Here is a 24,960-nt window from a genome sequence, read left to right on the forward strand (position 1 = left end):
ATACGCCTTCGCTAACCCAGCTTCCCCCAGGAAGTGCAGGTAGCCTGCAGAGGGCAAGGGCTGGGCTCTCTGGGGACCGTGGGGTCACTGACCTTTTGTCGGCTGGTGCACATCGCCGGCTCCTCCTCTCCCGGCCCCCCCCTCGGAGAACAGTAAGGACCCTACTGGAGAAGCAGAATTGGGGAGTCAGGCACAGGGGGCTACCCAGCCAGTCCCACCCCAGCCTTGAGGTGACGGAGGGCCCTCTCCAGGGCAGAAGGCCTGCTTGTAGAGCTGGGCGGTGGGTGCCGCTCTTGGGACTCACTCGCTTCGGGGCCTCTAAGGAAAGAGCCAGTTGACAAACCAAGGACCATCGGCCCCACAGACCTCATCAGACTCATGACCACAGACTTCTGCCCTTTGCCCAGGGGTGGGGAGACCGGGCCAGGGGAGCAGAGGCCTCCCTGCTGGGTGAGGAGCCCCTTCTGCTGACAACATGCAGACAGCCCGGCCCCAGGACCTGGAGGCCCTGAGCTCCCGTATCCAGTCTCTGGCTCACGCTCCTCCCAACTCTGCATCTTTGCTCACACCCTCTCTGCTGGGTGACAGTTCATGCTCTTCAGCTCCTTTGAAAGCCTGACACAGGCACCTCTTCCTCCAAAACTGCCCCAATTCACACACCAAACCTCCCTTCTGAGCGTTGCCCATCCTTGAGGCAAACCTGGTTCTCTGTCTACACCTGGTTCATCTACTACAGTGAGTGTTCTTAACGTTGCCTTTGTCCACATCTTTGCCAGTTAGACTGTGGGGCTTCCCTGGGGCAGGGCTGTGGTTTCGGTTTGGTCTTCCTCCCTCTGCTGTGCCTTCAGAAGGGCTGGGAGGTTCTGCCTGGCTGGAGCTCATCGTACTTGTGGAGGGTCCCTTTCTCAGGGATGACTCCCGACTACCCACCATCAGCGCCCAGGCCTCCTCTCCAAAGGCCCCCACCAGCAGGCAGGCACGTGTCACCATGCCTGGGTTCCAGGCCAGCTTGAGCTCTCCGCCCACCCCTGCCAGTGACCTGTGCCCTCAGCACCCGGCTCCCAGGCCCGCCTCCCTTTTGCTAGACCCCACAGGATGGCTTCAGGATGAGGTGAACTCAAGAAAGGAGTTTAAAAGTCCCTATGTGGGCCCTACTCCCACCCCAATCCCAAACCCCAGAACTAAAGTCAGAATAAGACCTGAGCTGTGGACCGTTCTGGATCCTTCGGGCCTTCATCTATGACAAAGCTGAGCCACAGCCAGCACCCCAGAACCAGGCACTGAGAGGCAAGAAGGATGTGAGTGAACCAACCAGGTCCTGATTCCCCACTTGGGACTTCCTCTTTCCCCATGTTTCTTCCCTAATTTCACTTCCCTGCAAGAATCTGAGGCCTCTACCTCCCCAGACCTAAATCCATCCCAAATTCCAGAGCTGAGTCTCTCCCTGCAGCCCAGTGTCCAGCCTGCCTCCAGGCTAAGGAGCCCAGCCCGGCCCTATGGAAGATGAGCCCCGACAGAGGGCGGCCCTGGGCAGGGGATCTCAAGAGAGTCAATGACAGGGAGGCCCGGGCGAGGTCAGAGCTGGGGGCACCACAGTCAGGACTCCTGGGCTCTGTCTCCTGGTTTGCCTAATACCAGGGCTTTTAGATGGTAGGGACTTGGTGGAAGGGAGGCTAAAAATAGATGAATAGTCCCCAAGGCACCACCAATTAAAGGCCGCGTAATCACTAGCAAGTCACTTCATCTCTCTGGGCCTAAACGTCCTCATCTGTCAGATAGGGTCAAGAGACGTTCAAAAGATACAAGGGTGAAGGCGGCCGTGGCCAGCTGTGGTTAGGGATGTCCTACCCCTCCACGCGTCTCTCCTGTCCCCTCTTCACTCCCCTCGTGGAGGGAGGGGCACCCCAGCACAGGGTGAGGGGAAGGAGGCAGCCTAAAAGCCTCTTTCTCCAGCCCATGCTTTTCTCTTTTTATTTAGGTTCATAGAAAAGAAAGAATGATCAGAATGAGTGGAAGGAAATAAAACACCACCATGAGAAAGAAAAAAAAAAGCGAGATACACCACCAGAACGCAAAAAGGTGACTGGAGACAACGGCAGGAGTTCGAACATCTCTTGATGTCAGAAACCAAGGCGAGATGAGGGTGGATGGAGCATGTCGGGGGAGGAGGGGGAGGGGAGAGCACAGACAGGGACAAGCCCCCCACCCCCAGCCCAGCGCCCGCAACAAAATAAAGACACGGCAGAGGAGGGGGCCAGGAAGGGCAGGAAGGAGGCGGGACAGGTGGAGGAGGGCAAAGGGGACCAGGGAGAGGAACAGAAAATCCAGACGCAGGTTGGGGGCAACGCAATCCAATCCAGTCCAAACGGAGCTTCAAACCATACCTTCGCTGTTTAACGTCAGGTGAGCCGGACCTTGGAAAGGGGAAGGAGAGAGAGGAAGAAAGGAAAAAAAAAAAAAAAAGGAGAAAAAAAGAAAGAAAAAGGGAAAGAAACAAAGAAAACACGAGTCATCAAAATCAGCCAGAGAGAGGGGAGAAAAAAGCTTTTTGCTGCCACAATTTAAAAACCCTTTTTAACTTGTGACAGACATCGGGGGAGAGCCCCAGCCCAGAAGCTGAGGAACGGGGCCCGATGCCGAAACAGAAGGTGGAGGGCACAAGAGGGGGAGAGAGAAAGAGAGAGAGAGAAGGGGGCACCGGAGAGGGTGGGGGTTACAGGCAGAACCAGAGGAAGGAGCGGGCAGGGAGTCACTGCACACGGAGAAGGGAATTTGGTTTCTTTTTTTTTCTTCTTGCCGGAAAAAAAAAAAGGAAAAGGAGGAGAAGCATGAGGCTCGGAGGGCTGCTTTTTCCTTTTTCTTTTTTTCTTTTTTTTTTCTTCCGGGAGGCGGAGAGAAAAAAAAACGGTCAACGAGAAAAACGATTCGGATGGAGGAGAAAATAAAACACGACACAAAAATCAAAGCCACCTGGAGAGAGAGAGAGTGTCCTGTTAGCATGGGGCTGAGGGGGCAAGGGGGACCTCCAACCTCCCCCACCCGATCCCAGGACCTGGTGAGCCTGACAGAGAAGGGGAAGACAGGGGCAGGAGCCTGGGCCTAGCAGGAGCCCCCTACCAAAGTGGTTTTGTCCTGTTCCAGTCCTCCCAGCTGCCCCCAACAGGCTCCATGTGGAGAACCGGCGCCCTGCACACCTGGGCTCAACGAGGGAACTGGGGCTCAGAAGGACAAAGTTAGAGCAGAAGTAGGTAGTTTTGAGAAAGCAGAATCTAGGGGAAACGCTGGAGTAAAGAGAGGGGCTTGGATCCTTCCACAAGGAGGGCTGGGACACTGGGGCCAGCGCTCCCAGACAGCACGGACGGAAGAGGATGGCCGAGACCCACGGGCAGGGGGCCCGGCTCTCTGAGAGGTCACAATCATTCTAGGGAACCTCTTTCTCCAGCCAAGCCCTCTCTGAGATGACCCGAAAGTTGAATTTTGAAAAAGGATAGCGGAAGACCTGTACCCAAAACTGAGAGCAAGATCGGCTGGGATTTTCTCAGGGTTACTTTGACCCCTTGACCTCTGACCCACGGCCTCCTCAGCCTTAGGGGGAGAGACTTTGGCCCATGGGACCAGTTCCCCAGTCCCCTGAGGACACCAGCCAAGGATGGCTCTCTCCCCGAGAGGCTGGCAGCACCAGGCCCCGAGCTGGGCCGAGACCCCAGGGCTCCCCAAGATGACCAGCCAGCGCCACCAAACCTCAACCCTCCCTCGGCCTCCCTGCACAGTGTTGTCTGGCCAACAGGGTGGGAAGGAACAGCCCTGCAGTTCCACATCACCCATGGAAACCATCCCAGCACTGTGGCAATGAGGTGTGTGCCCTGGGGGTGGAAAGCAGAGGCCAGGATGGAAGTATCAAGGGTAAAGAGCTCCAGGTGTCTCTGGAACAAGGCTTGGGGCCAGGAGGCCTGGCTTCCAGGAGAAAAGGCAGGGAGAAGGCCAGGAAGGGCATGGCCAGGGCCAAAGGCCTGGGTCCTGTGGGCAGATGGTTCATCTGTCCCCTTCTCGTCTCTCGGGCGGCATTGGTCTCTCCCCACCTCTGGGGCTGCGGCCGTGTCGGGGAGGGGGCCACAGCTGCTCAGGGCTGCCTCAGGACAGAACAGCTCTTGGAAAGACACAGGTTTCATCCACAAAACAGAAGGGGACCCAAGTGCTTGGACTGAGTCTTATTCCTTATCCCTCTCAATGCCCCCCACTAATTCTTTCTCCAAGAACTACCAGCATCTTCTTCCAAACCCCCTAAATCCAGGACCCAGACTCAGGTCCCTAACCCCTCATCCAACTCTTCCTGGCCAAAATCCAGGCCCAGGAGCTGGGTGCCCCGTGAACCCACCCTCTGGTCCCCACAGGCCTATACCACTGCTGGGGCTGGGGGGGAGCGGCATCTCTCCCCTCGAAGACCCTTCCACTGCCCAGCTCCCGGCGAGCCTTATTAGCATGCGCACTCTCCCTCTGTCACCACGGCAACCAGCTGCTCAGCTCCCTCAGGCGTGACAGCACCAGCCATGTTGGTGCAGGGGAGGCTGGTTCCTGCCCTGTCTACCCCTGGCTCAGCCCAGCCTGGCCCGGGGGTCTCTCCTTAAGGCCTGCGCGCCCCCTGCCCTGAAACCTCTGCTCCCTCCTCATGTCCCAGCCGCCCTCAGGATGTCACTCCCCATGTCCACCTGTGGCATTAGCCCCGCCTCCCACCGCTGGAGAAGAGGCTGGCAGTGACGGATGGCATTACCAAGGGTCCTTTCCTAGGGCACTTTATCTGACTGCTTCTGGGTCTTCTCTCCCTGCTACAAGAGCTGGGGGGAAAGGGGGCGGAGCAACCGGAATCCCCAAAAGGAGATGCTCAGCAGAGGGCTGGGGATCAGGAAGCGGGGTTCCTGGGACTAAGCTAGGCCCGAGGCACAGAATGGAGGGACAGCAAAAGGGGGTGGAGGCACAGAGGACCCAGAGATCTGAAGGGGGACTGCAGAGTACGGAGTGTAGTGCCAAAGAGGAGGCCCCAGCCCACCCCGTGAAGCCACGACCTGCCAAACCCACCTCCCCCTTCTCGGTCTCATCCCCTACTCTCCTACCAAAATCCCAGGGAGGACCAGCCTCGAAAGAGGGAAGAAGATATAAGGGACAAGAGTGAGAGACACACAAGTAGACTGTCACAGAGAGACACATGGATGCCTCACATCCCTGGGTGCTTACACTTACACACACACACACACACACACACACACACACACCTGCACAGCCACTGACTCGCAAGCACACGCAATGCCACAATCCAAATCAGTCGGCCACCATGTGCTCCCAAGAAATGGCGAGGTGGCATCCATAGGTCTCATTCCCACTTGTCCCCAAGGCCCAGCTCCCCTTCTTGTCCCGCTGTCCTACTTGCTTGGAAAAGAACTGTTCTCTTTTCACTCCCCTCCAGCTGCAGGTCACTTCTCCACCCCCTGCAGCCTTCCTCTCCTGGCCTGGCTGCTCCCCTCTCCCAGGCTCTCCCCTTTCTACCCCTCCCTCCACTTGTGTCCTTCCTCTTTCCCCCTCCACTTACCCACTCTCCTTCCTCCCCCAGCAGCCCCCCCTCCACCGTCTTCTCCCTCTCCCTTCCTCCCTCCATCTCTCCCTTTGTTCCGGAGGAGACATGACATCAAGAGCAAGTAAAAGTCACATCAGCACTAAATCTTATCTGCGGGCCTCAGAAGGCTGCGGCCACCAGACACGCAGACTCCCTCTCTCGCACACGCCGAGGTAAACACTGACACACAGAGATGCAGACACAGACAGGACAGATGCAGACACAGATGCAGACACTCCTACAGAGCACACAGAGATGTGGGCCACGTCACAAGGACGCGACGATGGAGGCGCACACACCTCCACACACACTCAGACACATGGACGCAAGCATCTATGGACAGATGTGCACAAAAGTACAGACAACAGAGGAGCAGAGCTACATGAACACGTGCACGCAGATACACACACACACACACACACACACACACACACAGGTGCCTGCCCACCGGGACCAGGAGACCTCAGGATACCCAAGGAAAAGAGACATCAGCGAGAGAGAAAAGCCAAGCCCTGGACACCACAAGGGAAAATGGATTCCAGCCCCACACTCAGGCCAAGATCCCCGCCCCTTCCTCCTTTCCCAGGACTCCTGCATCCAGGGCAGGGCCCCGGTCCACGGAGCTCCCAGCCCAGGGCTGCCTGCATCCCCCCCACTCCAACTTCTCGAGATAGAGAATGTGAGGCAGGTTTGGTGACCAGATCACTGCCTGCCTTCTCCGCGGAGGCCCTGTGAGTTCACCTGCAGCCCAGCCTCCAAGCCCGGACCGCCCCACTCAGTCTTCCCTCTCCCTGATCTAATCCCCCGGGAGGAAGAAAAGAAATGGGGAAAACCAAAGCGAGACAGAGAAGGATGGGAACCCAGCGAGAGCCTGGGGAAGGACAGAGACAAAGAAAGAGGTCCCGGGACAGAGCCCTGGAGAAAAAGAGAGGTAAAGACAAAAATCAGAGAGAGACAAGGCAAACGAAGCAGAAGACAAGGAAAGAAGGGACAGAGAGACCCCGAAGAGAGGCACGCTCCTCGCCCTGCCCTCAGCCTCAGGAAGGAAGAAATAGACCACCCCTTGCTACCAGCCCCAGGACGGGGGCTAGGGGCCTTGCAAGTGTTGGTCAGAGCAGAGAAGCTGCCAGCCTCCCACACCCCTGGCCCAGGAAGGCGTCTCCAGACTGCAGAGCAGATTCCACCCAAGCACAGCCCCCAGCCCCTGGCAGCATGGCCTTCCGAAGCTCCTCACTCACTTCTGGGCACTTCAGAACCCTCTGGCCCCATCTCTCCACCCCGCTCCCCTTCTCCTCCCAAAGGAAGAAGAAAGTCTGCCGCTGGAGATCGGCAAGTGGAAGGGCCTGCCCTCACCTGGCAGTTCTCCCCAGCAAACCAGTAAAGAGGGAACGAGCCAAGGTGGGGCTGAGGCAGCCAAGAGGACCCCCAGACATCCTTCCCCCAGGGACCCCAAACGTGGGCAGGGGAGGAGCCCTTAGATGGCCAGCGACACCCCCTCACACAGGCCCCCCCAGGACAGACCCGCCACCCCAGTGACCGAAAGGCATCACTCACCTTCCATGGGGTGCTCCTCTACAGGCCAGAAGGTTCAGGAAGGGGCGAGGCAGAGAGAGAGAAAAGGAGAGCTGTTAGCAAGGGTACCGAGGACAGGGCTCCAAGGGGAACGATGTCCCCAAACCCACCCAGGCCCTGAAGTCACCCAACCTGGAAGGTTCTGCTGGGGACGAGACAGAGATAGAGCTGTTTCCTGAGTCACTGCCTCACACCCAGGGTCACACAGTCCAAGAGGACCCAAGGCTCATCTTACATTTCAGGCAACTGAGGCCCAGGGCAGGGAAGTGACCGCTCAAGGTCACATGGAGAACTGGAGGCAGAGCCAGGAGTGGCAGTCAAGCGTCAGCCTGACTCCCCCAGGCACGCTCCTCCCCGGCACTCCATTGCGTCTCCGAGACAGATGGGGACACGCTCACACAGGGCTCACCTGAGACACACTCACGCTCGGTGACACACTGACACACATAGGCACTTATCGATCCAGAGATACGTATAATCTCTAACACAGCTCACACCTGAAGCCTTTGCACACATGGACCCAACTGCCCCCAGCCCCAGCCCCCCAGGGGAGAAATGTCATTGGTCTGCAGTCAGAAAACACAGTTCTGCCTCAAAGTGCTGTGTGATTCCCATCTATCTCAGTTGCTTAACCTCTCTGAGCTCCCAGTCCCTTTTCTGCAAAAATGAGAGGGGTGGACTAGATCGTTTCTGAGGGCCCTTTCGGCTCTGGTTCTGTGATTCTAAGACAAATGCCTCCTTAATAGCTGGGTGAGGCAAAAGGCACTGAAGGCCAGAGGGGCCACTTCAGTGATGGGAGGGGGTCAAAATTCAGTGGGCCAGACTGGGCCCTCCCTAGGTCACGCCACAGCCCTCTTATTGGAGACTGTCCGGGCCCGGCCCTGGAGCTCACCAATGGGTCAGGGAGAAGAGGAAGGGAGAGAGCATGGAGACGGTTCCTTCAACTTAACTACAACTCCTCAAGCACGCTGGGCTCTGGCCTGCTTCGTACGAGGGCCCAGCACCCCCTCTCCAAGCATTTCTGCCGTGCCCACCTACGGGGGCCTGTAGAGAAAGCAACAGGCGGCAAGAGAAACAGCGCAACCTACACACACACACAGACCCAGTGGGGAAACACACGCGCGCACACACCTGTGGGAGCCGGAACACACACATATACACAAACAGCCGTTCTGTACACACTCACACCGTCTCCTCCTACCTCCACCCTCACTTTGTGCTATTTGCTCATTCACTCCTAGGGGGTTAGCTCTACTGCAGAAACACACGCTGGCATTTATCCTACCTTATAGCACCCCCTAACACATGCGCGCAGGGGGAATGCAGAATTGTACCCACACAGCGAGCTAACACATAACATCAGCCGGGTACACCTCCGCCACCGTCCCACGCTCCCTCTCATGCCTAAACACACACCCCGCGATGAACGCAGCCCCCTTTTTTCCTTTCGATCTATCTATCTTCCACTCTCTAAACCTATACACACAAGCCTCTACGTAGCTCCATGTGCTACAAACACACTTCTATAGAACACACAGCTTCTCTTTTCTGACAACTGCATCCCCCAAAAGCTGTGTATCCAATGATTTTCTTAAACAAACTGAATCACATGACATTCATGGTGGAGGTGAGAGGGTGTTGGCTAGCAAGGGCCCCGGGGGATCCCCTTGGGCTCTCACGAGGAGCCCTATGTCGGGATCTCTTTGGCCCCAGTGTGTTAAGACCCTGGTGGATCAGCACAGTCATCTCTCCAGCACCTGCACAAACAAGGAGGTGCAGTGCTTTCTAGACGATCCGACATGGTGGGTATGTCTAAAAGTACTCCCACCTGCCACAAACGCGGGTCGAGAGGCTCCCCTCTCCTGGCTTCTGAGAGATGGCGCCCAGAGACTCGACCTCTCCTTCTCTGCTGCTCTCTACTTTCTGCTGACTCACCTGCGCCCCTCACTTGCCATCACAGCCCCCCAGGCTCAGTCCCGCGCCCTCCACACCCTCTCTCTTCTCCCCACCCTCCTCGGCAACAGCTCACCTTCGTGGCTCAGGGGCTACCAAACCTGCATTTGCAGCCCCCGCCTCTTGCGCAGGTGCCCATCCTGCATCCGCACCTGTCCTCTGACATCCAAACACCACCACTAAAGCCACGCTGGATGGACATCGCCACCCCTACAATGAAGTGCCTGTTTCCCTGCATTTAGCAAAGACCCTGCTTTCAACCAACACTTCTTGAGGACCCACTATGTGCCCCACAGTCTGCCAGCCTCCAGAGATCATATTAATTAGCACATGCCAGGCACCACACAGACCCTCGGTACGCATCATCAGGCGTCAGCCACACGGCCACCTTCATGAGCGCGGTGATGTTACCGACCTCCTTGGGATGGAAAAGGAAATTTGCCGAGGAGCACAAAATCACCCGCCACTTTGGTCACTGTGCTCCTAGTCATCACAGCCAACACCCCCACCCCTCAGCCCTGGTTTCTGCAATAACCTGAGCCTGGGTGGTCTCCCCACCCATCCCCAGCCTGGCGCTCTTGGCACAGGTGCCAGACACACTTGACTAAACACGGCTGTGATCAACACACATGCGCACACGCACATGCATATGTGCTCAGAACTTTCCAGTGGCTCTGGTACAAACCTCTCTTACGTGCTCTCAACCCATACATCCACCTGCCTTCAGAGAAGTTCCATCAGAGTGTCTCCTGGGCTTCTCACCCTCCAGGTGCCCACGACAGACAGCATGACCCTCCCCCGGCAATCCTCTCCTCCTGCCCGCACTCCCTGCTCAGGAACCCCTCCCTCACCCCCGGCACAGCCCCAAGGCCAGCCGCTCATCAGAGCTTCTCCTTGGAACAGGAATAAGCCTCTGAAATGCTCTCCCCCTACAGCCAGCATTCTGACCCTGCAATCCACGATCCACCACTGCCAAGTGGTCCAACCAAGTCACCACCCTGCTTAAAACTCTTCAAGGCTTCCCGGTGCCCACGGGATAAAGCCCCACCTTCTCAGGAAAGTCCATTCGTAGTTTGGCCACGCCCATGGCTCCCTCCAACCTGCTTTCCAGCAACAACCCAGGCTCCGGCCAGACCCAGTTTCTTCCCATTTCCCTAAGGTGCCACGTTTCTGCACACACTGTTCCTTCAACCTGAAACGCCCTTCCCCATCCCCACTCCTCTCACTCTAGCTGCCTGAGAAAGTCGACTCTTGCTTGAAGATGAAGTCAATATACCACCGTGTGTGTTCTGAACTGACCCCCCAGGCAGAGCTAGCCATCTCTTTCGTGTGTGTGTGTGCCAGCTCTTGCTATGTACACTGTGTTATCATTTCACTGCTCAGATCTCTATTGTTTTGTGTTTCCATGTCTGCTTCCTGGCTGGACTGTGAGATATCCAAGAGCAAGGACAATGACTCGGTCATCTGTCTATATCCAGCTGCTTGCATAGTTTCTGGCTCACAAAAGGCATGCCTGTGTTTGTTGAATGAATGATAAAAAACACACTTCTCACATCCCAAGCACTTCAAATGCGCCTGGCTCTCTCTGTGCGTTGTTTCATTTCCTCACCACACCTACCTCGTCCATGGATACTGCTGCTACTCCCTTACAGAGGTGGGGAAACCAAGGCTCAGAAAGTGGAAGAAACTTGTCCAAGGTCACACTGCTGGTGAGGGACAGAATCGAAATCTGAACCCAAATCTGCTGGCATTAAAGCTTTCAATGGGCTGCATTCGGCCTGGAAGACAAGACTTCTAGAAGCTGACTTCTAGAAAATCCAGAGTTCTGATTTCATCTCCCACAATGCACAGCCATCTTGTCTCCTCACCAGCCCCTGATACACTAGACTCACATCCCCTGGACTCCTCATTTAGGCTGTTTTCCTGGAGGGAAAACCCCATCCTTTTCTTTCCACCTCCTCCTTGAAGCCCTCCCTGACCACTAGGGTTAATCATCATGGTAGCATTTATTGATCACTTAGAAAAGTGCCTGGCACCTTAAAGGGCTTCCATATATTATCTCATTTAGTCCATCCAAGAACATGACAACCTCCATTTTACAGAGTAGGCCACTGAAGAAAAATGCCAGTAAGTAAAATGCCCGCGTTCACACAGCTGGCAAGTAGCAAGTGCAGGATTCAAACCCAGGCCGCCCACGCTCTTAGGCCCTCTGCCATTTGAGGCTTTCCTTGGGAGCATCTATCCCGTCTCTAGGTCCTTACGGCCGGCGCTCTCCGGACCTCTCTCTTGAGCAGTCCGTCCCATTCTGCTCGGAGCCGTTTCCAACCGCGGACAGTGTCAGGACCGCAGGCATGGATGTGAGAGCTGACAGACTGATCCCACATACGTGATCTCATTTACTGAACTCCCACACACACAGGCCTTGACTGCCCCACCAGAGGGCACAGATGGAACTGCTGTCGCAACACGAACTCGCGTCTACAGCAGATTCGTTATCAAGGACAACGAAGAAAACAGAAGAAAAGAAAAGAAAAAGCTCTGAGCAGCCGAAATTGACATCATAACAGCTACGCTTTGAAAATAGCTATTTTCTCGCAGGAGAGCCTCTCAGACGTCCACCCGGAATCCACTTACTGTTAGGGACATACAATTCTCACATGCCTGGGAACGCTGATTTCCAAGTTCAAGCAGAGAGAAAGAGAGAGATGGATATGAGTCGCTACCTGGCAGCTCCTCCTAAGGGCAGAGGTGGAAAAATGAGAGGAAGTTAATGTAAAACGCAAAAGTACACCAGCCAGGCTTCTATTTCAGGCAGGGACAAACCTCAGTGAAGGAACCACTGTGTGACACACCGGTGCAATACCTGAGGGGAATCACGACATCCTGAGTCACCCAGAAAAAGTGAGAACACATTCCAAATATTATGCTTAGGGGGGTAGAGAGGTGTGCAACATATTTTAGGAAGATTTCCATTGGAAATGTTTTAAATGTTGGTGATTTGTGCGTTTTAACGGCATAATGAGTTCCTCCCGGAGGGTTCCAGAAGACCGGGATGGTACTGATCGATTTGCACTGCCCCCTCTCAGTGCTGGGACAGCTGGCCGACAAAGACAGGAGCACCCTCATCACACACTGGCTTAAGGGGGAAGCTGTGGCCCGAGGAATTTGGGGTAGTTACTGGTTTCTGATGAAACCCTGTCCCTAGGTACCCCCCATAAACCAAACACAGGTAGTCCACGGACACAGCCCACAGACATCTCTCCTTTTCGGAGGCAGCATGGAGAAAGGAGGGGGACGACAGCCCTGGAGCCAGCTCGGGGTTCAGATCCAGCTCTTCCATCCTGTGCCGTGGTCAGGAGGCTTAAATGAGATAAAACATCCCAGGCACCCAGCAAATGCTCACTAGCTGTGAGGCTGCACGCTCTCCTTCCTGGACTGCGTGAGCCGATTCCCTTTTTGTTCTAACTGCTCCCTCGCCACGTCTGCGGCCGCTCCTCTCCATCCTCGTCCCAACTGTCCGTTCTTCTGAAGTCTCTTCCCCTTCTCCTTGGCCGCCTCATCCGATCCCAGAGCTTCAAATACTCTCTCTCCATGCACGTGCCTTCCACGTCTCCATCTGCAGCTCCGTCTGCAACTCAAAGCCCTGGTCCCACATTCCCAACTGCCCGGACGCCTCTGTCCAGGAACACCAAGGGACAGCACAACCCACACGCCCAGGGGCTGTGGCCCACGCCTGTGCCTGCCCTGCCTCCCCACTTTCCTTGCACCCCTCTGCCAGCCTCTCCCCACCCCAGTGCAAACCTGAAACCCCATCATCTCTGCGCCCTCCCCGCCCCCTCCACATGCAAGGCGCAGAGGTCTGCAACTTCAGCCTCAGCCACAGCTGCTTCTCCTGCCACCACAGCTGCCGCCGCCCTGCCTCGTCACTCCCCAAGACAACCCTCAACGTCTCTTTCCTGAACTCTCTCAGCTGATTTCTACACCGCGTAACTCTGCCCCCTGTAATCCGTTCTGCGCCCCACTCCCAGCTTCGGAAATACAGCTCTTCTTATCCATATACCCGCTCCATATTCTTTTGTGGCTCCATTTGTCAATGCTTTGTATACAGTCAGCATCCAATAAATGCAGCTTGAATGGTTTAACTCAAAACTCCAAGATCTGGCCTCAACCCACCGCTCCTGTTTTAGCTTCTACTATTTACTCCCTCTCTGGTGCCCGTCTACAGATATGATGGACATTTCTCACCTTCCAGGCCCTGGTGCCTACCGGTTCCTCTGCTTGGAGTGACCTGCCCCAAACCGAGCTTACTAATCAATGCTCGAGGCCAGTCTTAGATAGCACACCTGTTATCACCGATCCCCCAACTGTAAACTCTCCTCTTCCCCAGAACCCTAAGAGCACTCTGCTTGTCACAGTGACTCCCATTTACTCACTGCTGACATACCAGACACTCATTTAATTCCCACAACAAATCTGGGAGGTAAGCAGGCTCAGCCCCACTTGACAGGGAAAGAGAAATCAGTGTGCAGGGGAGGCACTCCTCTGATGCCACAGGCCGAGGGAGCAGAGAAGTCAGATTTAAACCCAGATCTCAGCCCCAGGAGTCTGCAGTTTAATCACGAAATGACACTGCCTCGTCGCATCTCTTTGGGTCTTTACCACACTATTTTGTGTTGTTCCTTTCCTCTTATTGATGGAGCATTTTCTACGGGCTTGGCACTGTTCTAAGCATTTCACACGATCTCACAACAACTCTGTAAGATAGGTACTACGATTATACCCATTTGACAGATAAGGAAACCAGGGCAGAGAGCACTGGAGTCCAAGGTCACTGCCCAGGCAGCCTGGCTGCAGAATCTGTGCTCTTTTTTTTTTTTTTTTTTTTTTGAGGAAGATTAGCCCTGAGCTAACTACTGCCAATCCTCCTCTTTTTGCTGAGGAAGACTGGCCCTGAGCTAACATCCGTGCCCATCTTCCTCTACTTTATACGTGAAACACCTACCACAGCATGGCTTTCACCAAGCGGTGCCATGTCCGCATTCAGGATCCGAACCGGCAAACCCCGGGCCGCCAAGAACCAGAATGTGCGAACTTAACCGCTGCGCCACTGGGCCAGTCCCAGAATCTGTGCTCTTAACCACACACTGGACTGCTTTTTATCTGCTCCCCCAATTAAGCAGTCAACTCCCGGAGCAGTGTCTTATTGATCTCTGACTCCCCTACAGCCCCCATCACAAGGCCTGTCACAAAGGAGGCCTTGATACCCACCTGCGGAACTAAATCACCAACAAACTTATAAAACACGCACACGAGACACGTGTCTACCTCTCTGCCAGCACACGCGTTCCCACTAGTTTCATGTTCCTCTCCCAAGCGAGGGACACACCTGATACTCCATTCCATACATCTGTGCCGCACTCCACTCGGGGTCTCTGACACACACCTGCACACCCTTCATCCTCGATCACCTTTCCCTACACACGAGTGACATGAGGAAGGGTTCACATGCAAACCCCTGCAAAATCTCAGTCTCCCCTAACCTGGCTTTGGCAGATGATCAGCAGCGGGTCCACACACAGTGACTCATATAGCCCTGTCTTCAATCCTGTGACCAGACCCCCAAAGGAATAAAGCAAATTTCCTAACATGGAGGTGCTCAGCCAATGGGTAAGCCCAGCCCCAGGAAGGCGGAGGGATTCCAGAGGATTCACGAATCCAGCCGCACACCCACTATCTGAAGGCAGGTTGTACATCTTGCATCTAAAGCTAAAACTATTTTTTCTAATGTATATTTGATTCGATTAACCACAATGGCAAATGTAACATCAAAGTCACCTAAAAGCTTTCCTGAATTCGTAGTAGCTTTGAGTCACCTATTTTCACAATAAACAGACACAAAAATAACTATTTGGAAAGGGTCCTGTGAATTACCGACTTTTTACAAAATCCTCAATCTCAGAAAACGCTGAGAACCACTCAAAGCGGATAATGAAGTAAATGTAACTGCCTCGGCAGCCCTGGGGCCTCTGGTCCACAGATCCATCAGTGATCAGGAGCCAGCCCTCCTCCCTTTAAAGTCTTGCTCCTCCAAACCCAGTACCCAAGAGTGGGAGCCCATTCCTTCCTTCCTTGGCTGAATAAGAATGTACTAGAAGAAGTGTAATGAGCACAGGATATTACAAAAGCTGCCCACAAAATAAAGAACAAATATAAGGAGAGGGAATGAGGTCACGGGTGGGGAGGGAAGTCAGCAGGGCTGTCACTGTGCCTGTCATCTCCAGATGCAATTGGTGTGGACAACTCCCATGCCCGCCCACAGCGTATATCTGAAAATATACACGGACATATTTCCGTATACACATACGGCCTTACCCAACCCTTTATTCTCTCAAATACTTATTAACATATCTCCATTCATTCAACAGATCTTTATCAAACACCCACTGTCTGGTACTATATTAGGTGCAGGAAATAGTGAGATGAATATTCCTGCCCTTTTATCACAGACAAAGCACGACTCTCTCAAGAGATACGGCACATGCACACACACACACAAACACACAGAGGCAACTCTGCCCCTACCAGCTGTCTGACACCCACCTAATATCTCCCTTTCCCTTTTCTTCAGGAATCACACACATACACACACACACACACACACACACACACACACATTGCGTCAGATGCACAGCCGCCCCTCACAGCTCCAACACAGCTAACACAAACAATCATCTGATACACATCCAGCCCACCCTTATGATACACACAACCGTCTGTCTCACACACAGGTACTTGAACACATCTCAGACACACAATCACACAACGTGCGTTTGGAAGCACACACTTTGCTTGGCTCACTGGGAGCCTCTGGCCGAGGAATCCTTTCAGGGAATGGATACAAGCACTCAGGTTGACCAGAGAGCCCCTGCCTGCATTTTTCATACAACCAGGCCCAATTCTGCCACAGTGAGACCACGGACCAATTACTGTAATCTCTCTGTAGCTCAGATTTCCCTTCCATCAAGTTAGAAGGGTGGTTCATCCTATTTTCTTAGGAAGGCTTGGAAGGGAGAGGTCATAGGGACCAGAGAATCTAGTTAAAGATCATGGAAGGACAGATTCCGTACAGAGTCTGGGTGTGTTACTGAGGTCTCACGTTTAAAACACATGCACCTGGCTGCCTACACATGCGCACACACCCTTACACTGTGTACCACTCGCTCTTCTTACTAGGCACTGGACTTCCATCTGTAAGCACTACTATTCAAACAGACCCACCCGCACATCACATGCGCACTGCCAGACTCACGGCCCTGTGCATGCAGACACACACACACACAATTTCCCAGTGTAGGGAACACCTGAACTCTCTGGAGAAAAGGCGAGAAGGCACCAGATTAACTTAATACATCCCACCATCTTGTACAAATAAACCCACAGAAGCAATCCCAGACCCTTCCTGATGTATTCCTCTACCACAACTACAGATACACAACCAAAATACTGTGCCAAGTACAGACTTCCCAAACCCAGGGCCACACCTGCAGACGGCTCCCCCCATGGCTGTCCACATGCTCACAGCCTCAGGGACCTCCATCCCCAAACCAGCCCCAGGGCTGCACTAGTTTGTGGGCACACACCTGCACATGCACACACTCCCCAAAAGACTCAACCTCTTGGAAGGCAGACACACACACGACTGCTAAGTGGCCCACAGCCTCTCCAGGTACTGGAGGAAAGGGATGCATGTCTGTGCCCGCATCTGCTGGGAGAGCAACTGCCACAGACCAGGGATGAAGGAGATGCACGTGCCCCACCCCTCGAACTGATGGGGAACCCCTCCCCCACTCCTAAGCCAGACCAAAGGACACAGGTGCCTAAGGTCCCTCCTCCCATCCCCATGAAAACCACAGCACGCTCCAGCCTGGCACCACCCGCAACCTTGACCCTCACTTCACCAGTCTCTGCCCCTCGCACCTGGGGAGCTGGCCGAGCCTCTCCCTCCCTTCAACCTCCCTGTCGAGGCCCTGTTCCACATCCAATCCCAGAGTCCGAGGTCCTGCCAACCCCTGCCCGGCCCACTGGTCTCCCTGCCAGATCCCACGCCCACAAGGGCTCCGATGTTTGAAACAGAAGCCGCCGCTCCCGTCTCCGACCCGGAAGAGACGCCCGGCCACGTGTGTGCCCTCGTGGAGACCGTCAAATGCTAGTCACGGGCCTGAGAAGCTCAACCAGCCTCCCCCTCGTGCCTCCTTCGCTCTTTGCCCTCGCTGTGGTGAGAAACCCTCAGTTCCCGCCCTCCAGGGCGTGCAGTCACAGACTCCAAGCCCCACTCGCCCTCGCCCGCGCCGTCTTGCCCTTCTCCTCCCGCCCGGGCCCTCGTCCGGCCGCCCCGTCGGGCCTCACCAGCCGCGCCGCCCGCCCTTCACGGATCAACTCTCATAGAGTGGGGTCCGCAGCGCGGGCCCCGCCCACACCGGCCGACCACGCCCCCTGCCCTCATAGGTCCCGCCCACACCGGCCCCGCCCACAGCCCTCCGGGAACCCTCGAGCCCCGCCCACACCGGCCTCACAGCACATCCAGAGCCCTCACAGGCCCCGCCCACAAGGCTCCACCCACCGCCTTCATTGGCCCCGCCCACACCGATCCTGTCCGCAAGCCTTCAGGGGCAACCCGCCTCACCTCACCCACCCGACCCACACGCCCTGAAGCGCCGGACCCTCTTCCTCTCGCATCCTCTTACAGTACCCACAGGCCGCCACAGGACCCACACTGGCCACGCCCACACAGGATGCACGCTGGCCACGCCCACTTAGGGCTCACCGTCCGCCTTCCCCGGCGGCTCCCGCGCTCCCTGGCTAACCTCCCGCGCCCTCTCCTCGCGACAGGAGTGCCCACACGCCTTCACAGGGACATGCCTCGCAACCCCCCGTGCCGGTGCAATCTCTCACAGGCCCTCGCGCCCGAGCCGCGGGCCGCAGGTGCCCCCGCAGGCCCAGACCCCGGACACTCGCCCTCGCCGTCCCCGGGGGCACCCCGCCCCGCACGTCCGCGCCCATGCGCCCTGCGGCCGCTCCCTCGGGCTCACCTTCGCTGCAGAACTTGCCGCCGAAGCCCGTGTGGCTGCAGTCGCAGCCCACCTCGCCGGGGGCCAGAACCGTGCAGAGGCCGCCGTTGGCGCAGGGGTTGCGCGCGGGCGCGCACAGCGGGTCGGCGGCGGCGCCGCGCAGACCCTGGCTGCCCAGCAGCGCGGGGGGCCGCTCGCCCAGCTTCAGGTTGGCCAGGAGGCCGCGGAAGGGCGGCTCGTACTTGACGGTGCTGAGCGTGAGCGCCGAGAGGCGCACGTCGGGCGGGATGCCGCCCACGAACAGGTCGCTGGCCACCTGCATCTCGCGCCGCTTCGAGCGCACCTCGGCGGCCCGGGCCTCGCCGTCCACCGCCAGCGCCGTGCGGCGCGCGTCGCGGGTCAGCAGCACCATGTGCCAGCGGTCGTCGGCCACCGGCGTGTCCAGCTGCAGCGTGGCCGGTTCGGCGCACGAGAGCGTGAAGCGCAGCCGCAGGCGCCCGTCCACCAGCAGCAGCTCCAGGAAGTCGCAGTCGCCGCCGTCGTCCAGGTAGAGCAGCAGCGCGCGCGTGGCGTTGGTGCGCAGGCTGAAGCTGAGCTCGCCGCTGCTCGCCGCGCCCGCCCAGCGCGCGTAGCGAGCCCACTGCCCCGGGCCGCCGCCGAACTCCAGGCCGCCCGCGCCCGCCGCCAGCGTCAGCAGCAGCAGCAGCAACAGCGGCGGCGACGGCGGCCGCCACCGGCTCTCGGGCGCCATGCCTCCGGCGGACCCGGCCCCGCCCGGCCCCCGGCCCCGCTCAGGCTTCAGAGCCGCGGGCGCATGGGGCGGGGAGGGGGCCGGGCGCCCCCCGCGCCGAGCGGGGCTCCCTCGCCGGCTCACAGTGCCATGGGCCCGGCCACGGGGAGAGGCGCTCAGAGGCCCAGGTGCCGGCTTCCCCGGGCAGCGGAGGCGCCCCTCCCCCGCTGCGGGCTCCGACGGAAGATGGGGGAGGGAGGCCTGCGGGGAAACAGAAAGGAAAGGGTTAAAGAGGGGCTCAGAGGAGGGGCAGCCGTCGGTGTCTGGCGCCCCCATTGCACCAGCAGGCGCCCAGTTGTTTTACCTTAGGACTTGAGGAGCAGGCCCTGACCTGGGCAAGAGACACCACCAGGGACGGGAGTACTGGGGGCCCAACACTTGGGGAGAGATGGCACTCACTAGGGGCATTACTGGTGTTAGATGTGGACAGAGGAGGAGGTAACACCTTGCTTAGAATCTTGTAGGAGCCCAACCCAGATGCCCTCACCCTTGCCTCCCGTCAGCACCAGGGCCAGCTCCCGTGGGTGAGACCTACAGTTCTCCAGCGGGTGACCCCAGCCCCTTCCTCTCTGAGCCACCCAACCTCTGCGTGGCTCCTACCCCAGCCACAGCTCTCTCTCATCAGCTCCTGATGCTGGATAATGAAGTTGCTAAATAATTCATTGGAATTAATTAAATGCCAATTCGTCAATGGCATCACTGGGTAACCCGGCTGGGAAGGAGGCAAAAAGGAGAGAAGCCAGTCTGGACCCAGGGGTCCAGGCCTCAAGCCCTCTCCATCCATGCAAGGACACAGGCATCTGGTTCTACGTCTCCAGTTCCCCCCAAACCACACTCACCCCTTCCCGGGCCCCAACCCCACTGCTCGCCAGCCCAGATCCTTCCTGAACCTAAATGTCTGTCACCCTCCACCTCCAGCTCCCAGTCCTCGTCCTCAGACTTGGTCCCAGTACTTGGGTTCTCTTCACCCCTCAGTTCCACCCCCTCCCCATCCAGGGCTGGGGGAGCCACCAGGAGGCAGGCAGGCTCATTTGCATAAAATTGCCTTTCTGAAATGATTACCCTTGTAACGGGCTGTCAGAGAGCAATTTATACTCCACGCCGGGGAGGGGAATTTGCATCTCGTTAAACTCCGAGTCGTAATTATTTATATCCAACAACCCTCCTGAATATTGCATTGATTTTATTTTGGGGAGGGAGGAAGGCAAAGAGGTGGGGAGAGAAGCCTGGGAGAGAAGCAGGGAGGGGCCCGAGTTTAGGAAAAGACTGAGAAAGATGGAAGAGAAAGGAGAGGAAGGAAAGGAATCACATAAAAAGTGACAGAGATGGAAGAGTAACAGAGGAGAAAGGTGGCCTGATGGGGAGAAAAGGAAAGAGAAGATAGAGAAAATTAAAATCCAAATTCAAACGGCATTTGTCAAGGCCCTGGATGCTGGGCATTTTTACAGATGTCATTTTACTTAACCAATCTGCGAAGTCCCATTATTCCCTTTAACCACTGGGGAAGCCCACACAGAGAAGGCTAGGGACTTGCCCAAGGTCACACAACCAGTCATAGGGGAACTGGGATTTAGATCCACATCTGTCGGACTCCGGCATCTCCACAAAGGAGTCAAAGGGCAGGACAGCCACAGGTGTCACTCAGAGAAGTGGAGACCAAAAGAAGAGAAGAGGGGTGACTTGGAGAGGGAGAAGGTTGGAGGGGTGTGGTTCCTTCCTATGTGGGAGGAAGCTGGGGTATGAAAGGAGAGAGAAAGCTAGGAGCCGCCTAAAAAACCAAGGGGTTGGGGGCTGGCCCCGTGGCCGAGTGGTTAAGTTCACGCGCTCCACTTCGGCAGCCCAGGGTTTCACCAGTTGGAATCCTGGGCGAGGGCATGGCACCACTCATCAAGCCATGCTGAGGTGGCGTCCCACATGCCACAACCAGAAGGACCCACCACCAGAAATACACAACTATGTACCAGGAGGCTTTGGGGAGAAAAAGAAAAAAATAATAAAAATCTAAAAAAAAAAAAAAACCCAAGGGGGTGAGCAGAGAGTCATGGGGGGAGGGATGGTTGGAGTGACATGGGTGCAGAAGGAAGACGGGGCAGAGAACCCTCAGGAAGCTGGCAGTAGTGTTTGGGGGCCCATCTCCAAGAGACCCCAAAGCCCAGATCGCAGGACCTTCCATCTGGCTCCTTCTGACTGCTGTCCCCCGATCCTGTAGACTCCAACGGGGGACTCAAGTGTCCTGCCCCAGGGCCCCTGCAAGGGCTGCCCCTTCACAGGCCGCAGGGCAGGGACACTTCCAGGCAGGCAGCCCCCTCCTCGTCCAAACACTGTGGGTTATATATAGCTTTGCCACTGCCTTTCCTCATTGGGTAATGGGGATAATTAACATGCGCGGGCTAATTAGCCAATCAAATTAAATGCAGCACCTGCTCCCAGCCTGATTGACGCCCTTACCCCCACACACATGCACCCCCACCCCAGCCCAGGGCAGGGGAGGGGGACCCTCAGGCCTAGAGGAGGGAAAGACCAAACTCTCTCTCTTCTCCAGAAGGGACAGCCAGAGACCCCCAGAAGAAGCACAGCCCTGGTGGCCAGAAGAGTGACGTCCCCTCTCCCTCCCCTGCTGGGGTCTGGCCTAGCCTCTCTCTGCCTCTATCCTGGCCCCCACCCCCACCTCCGGACACTATTTTGGGGAGGGAATTAATTAGCTATCGATTTCCGCTGGCAGAGGGAATAGGATTTCTTGCTGCTGTCCACTCGCCCCTCAGCAGGGGAGAGGGAGGGCATGAGTTCCCCTGCCCCAGCCCCCACCCGAGTCCCTCTGTCATCCTCACATCCCCCACCCTCTAGGGAGATGGCAGAGGTGTTCTTGCTGAACAAGCCTAGGGGCAGGGTCTCCCTCGGTCAGGAAGTTGGACAGATACAGTGAAGGATGGTGGGGAGGCCTCCAGAGGCTGGGAGGCAGATGCCTGGTCCTCAGAGCCAGAAGGAATGTTACCTGGTTGGGGAACAGGGGGTGGCAGCGGCAAAGTGGGTGACTCCACCGGTCTGTGTGTGCCAGGAAGTGGAGGGAGAGTGTGGGAAGGGAGGGGGGGCTGGGCGCAGGCACGCGCCTGTGAGCCGGCTGTGGGGGCAGAGGCTGGCCTTCTGCGGTGCCTCTGGGGAGGGGTGAGGGCAGCGGCTGGGCCTGAGGCCCCTCAAGGCTCATTACTCATTCTCCCCACAGCCCACAGCTCTGCAGCACAGGCCAGCCTGGCTCAGCATCGGGCCACAGGGGCTGCAGGGCTGGCCAGGAGGAAGCCCCAGCCCTCCCTGGGTCCTCTCTCCAGGGACCCAGAAATCCTTGGGGCAGCTTCAGGCTTGTGAGGCAGAGACAGCCCCAAGAGGAGTACGAGTTAAGCAGACACCTGGGTCCTTTCACCCCACCCCACCCCACCCCACCATCCAGTCCCAGGAAACCTGCTGCTCTTCACCACTCCCTTCCCTTCCCTCAGCCTCCCCGACCCCAGGACCAAGCTTCAGCTGAGCCACCCTCCAACTCATCCTTCCTCTCAGGATACAGGGGCTTCTTGCTAACCTAGGATGCTCTGTCCGACCTCAGCTCCTGGTACTCAGTCAGGCTGTCCGGTCTCAGATCTCCTCCCCAAGGGCCAGGGCCATTGCCTTGCACAACGACATCGAGTAAACAGTGTCCCCTGGAGTTGTGCAAGGCTGTGGCCCCTCCCCTGGGCTCCTGCAGTTCAGTAGAAGCCCACCACACCCATAGTGTCAGGCACTGCTCCCCAAGACCCACTCTTCTCCCACTTCTGCCCACTGCCAGTGCAGGGACACTGGCCGGAGCAGCCCTGGGATATGCCGCCTGCTGACTGATGTCAGTGCAGTGCACACTGCTGGCCACTGCTGGCCCGGTGCTACTGCTCCCCTGGGGAATGGACCTTTCCTTGTAACCTGGGATTCTGTACTCAGTCAGCCCCCTAGCACCCCCTACCCACAGATGGACTCTGCAGCCTCGAGCCAGTGGTGATGGGAGCTGGCGGGGGTTTGGGTTGGGGTGACTTGCTGCTCTCAGGACCTCAGCCCACTCTCATCCCCACTGAATCGTCCCCCACAGACTCTTTCTAGGTCCACAGCGGCTGACAGACTCCTCCTCATCTTCCCACAGCCAGGCCAGTGCCACTGTGGCATCTGGGCTGCAATTTGCTGTGTGTCAGGTGCCAGGCTGAGCCACCCTGTGCATTGTCTTATTTGGCCCGCCAGTTCTGGCAGGTAATTTTGTTGCCCCAGGCTTACAAACAAGGACCCCGAGCTTAGAATGATGACTTCATTTGCCCACGTGCACGTACAGGTAAGGGGTCTGCGGGCTCCAACATCCAGGGCCTTTCTTCTACCCTGCAGTGTCCACAGGCCGCAGGGCAGTGTCAGGCTCAGAGCCCACCCTTCTCTGATCTGGCCTTCACAGGGGCCACTCTGCAGGCCACCCAGAGTCTGAGTCTGCCCCTGGGACTAAAAGATGCAGACCTCAGAGCCCATGGAGTGCACCCTTCTCAGTTTTTCTGAGGTGGAAACTGAGTCCCAGAGAAGGGCAGTGACTGACCCAGAGCCACACAGCAGAGCAAGAGTAAAACCAAGGTCACTGGCCTTCCATTCTAGATGCTTCCCACTATACCCGCTATTCCAGACCTGGGCCTTCCCACCTGACCAAAGGCCTCAGCCCCCATACCACCAGTACAACTGAGCGAGTAGATGCGACCTCCAGGGTGAGACAGTCTGCACCAGCCCTGGCATAGCCCCTGGCCAGGGGCCTTCTCCCAGCATCCACTCTGCCCCCTCTCTGGCCGCATCTACACCGCACTCACACACACACACACACACACACACATACACACACACACTTCCAGCCGTGGGAACGCCAGCCTCTCTCTGGCTCTCCTCTCCTCACGCCAGCTCCCTCTCATGCCAGCTGGGAGTGTGACAGCAGGGGCCTCCCCCGGGCGCCAGGGAGGAAGAGCCGGGTTTACACACATTCTGGTGGCCCCAGAAGGCAGCCCATGGACAGGTGGGAGAAGTGCGTGTTATGAGGAGGGAGATTTTGGCTGGAGCTAAAAAGAAACTTGCTGGCAATGCAAAGCACCCAACAGTGGAGTAGGCTGCCTCTGGGGGGGTGGTGAGTTCCCCGTCTGTGGAGGTGTGCGAGCTGAGGCAGGATGACTCCTGCTTGGCGATGCTCAGGAGGGGGCTCTTGAATCATGTGGGAGGCAGTCGTCAAACTCCTTGAGCCCTGAGGTCTCTTTCAGTCTCCGAATGTGTCTTTTGGACGGTCCCCTCTCCTCCCTAAAATCTCAGGTTACATCAGTGGGCTGCAGACAGTTCCCACCTCCCCTTCCTGCTCCCTCCTTCCAGCTCTGATGACTGAGAAGAGACCAGGAAGACCTCCGACGTGTCCACGTCCAGCCACACCTCAGCAGTGGGCGAAAACGAGACCGTGCAGTGATTAGAGGCACTGACTCTGGAGCCTGGGTTCAAATGCAGCTCTACTCCTTTCTCACTGTGTGACCTTGGGCAAGTTACTTAGCTTCTCTGGGCCTCAGTTTCCTTATGCGTAAAAGAGAGATAATAGTAGTGTTGTCAAAATTAAGAGTTAATATATGTAAAGTACTTTTAACAGTGCCTGGGATGGACTAAAGTATGTGTTGTGTTAATGACTTTTTTTTTTTTTGAGGAAGATTAGCCCTGAGCTAACTGCTGCCAATCCTCCTCTTTTTGCTGAGGAAGACTGGCCCTGAGGTAACATCCATGCCCATCTTCCTCTACTTTATATGTGGGACGCCTCCCACAGCATGGCTTGTCAAGTGGTGCCATGTCCGCGCCCAGGATCCAAACCAGCGAACCCTGGGCCGCCGAAGAGGAATGTGCGAAGTTAACTGCTGTGCCACCAGGCTGGCCCCTAATGATTACTTTTAAAACTCTCATCTCAGCAT

At 56.7% G+C, this 24,960-nt stretch overlaps 1 protein-coding gene across 39 annotated transcripts in view; it reads right to left on the minus strand.

The window, feature by feature from the left end:
* Positions 1-24,960, minus strand: part of NRXN2 (neurexin 2) — a 107,873-nt gene that overhangs the window by 78,644 nt on the left and 4,269 nt on the right. For 14 of the 39 annotated variants that reach the window (XM_070228850.1, XM_070228847.1, XM_070228860.1 and 11 more), the window contains exons 1-4: positions 18,220-19,079; positions 7,160-7,177; positions 2,385-2,414; positions 93-164 (exon numbers count right to left, since the gene is read on the minus strand). In XM_070228850.1, coding sequence (XP_070084951.1) covers positions 93-164; positions 2,385-2,414; positions 7,160-7,177; positions 18,220-18,949 — 850 coding nt within the window. In that variant the 5' untranslated portion in view covers positions 18,950-19,079. Of the gene's footprint in view, positions 1-92; positions 165-2,384; positions 2,415-7,159; positions 7,178-18,219; positions 19,190-24,960 lie in introns of those variants that run through there. The other 25 variants (XM_070228856.1, XM_023654334.2, XM_023654343.2 and 22 more) reach the window with 10 other exon arrangements.

This window comes from Equus caballus, chromosome 12 (assembly GCF_041296265.1).
Source record: "Equus caballus isolate H_3958 breed thoroughbred chromosome 12, TB-T2T, whole genome shotgun sequence".
Classification (NCBI taxonomy): domain Eukaryota; kingdom Metazoa; phylum Chordata; class Mammalia; order Perissodactyla; family Equidae; genus Equus; species Equus caballus.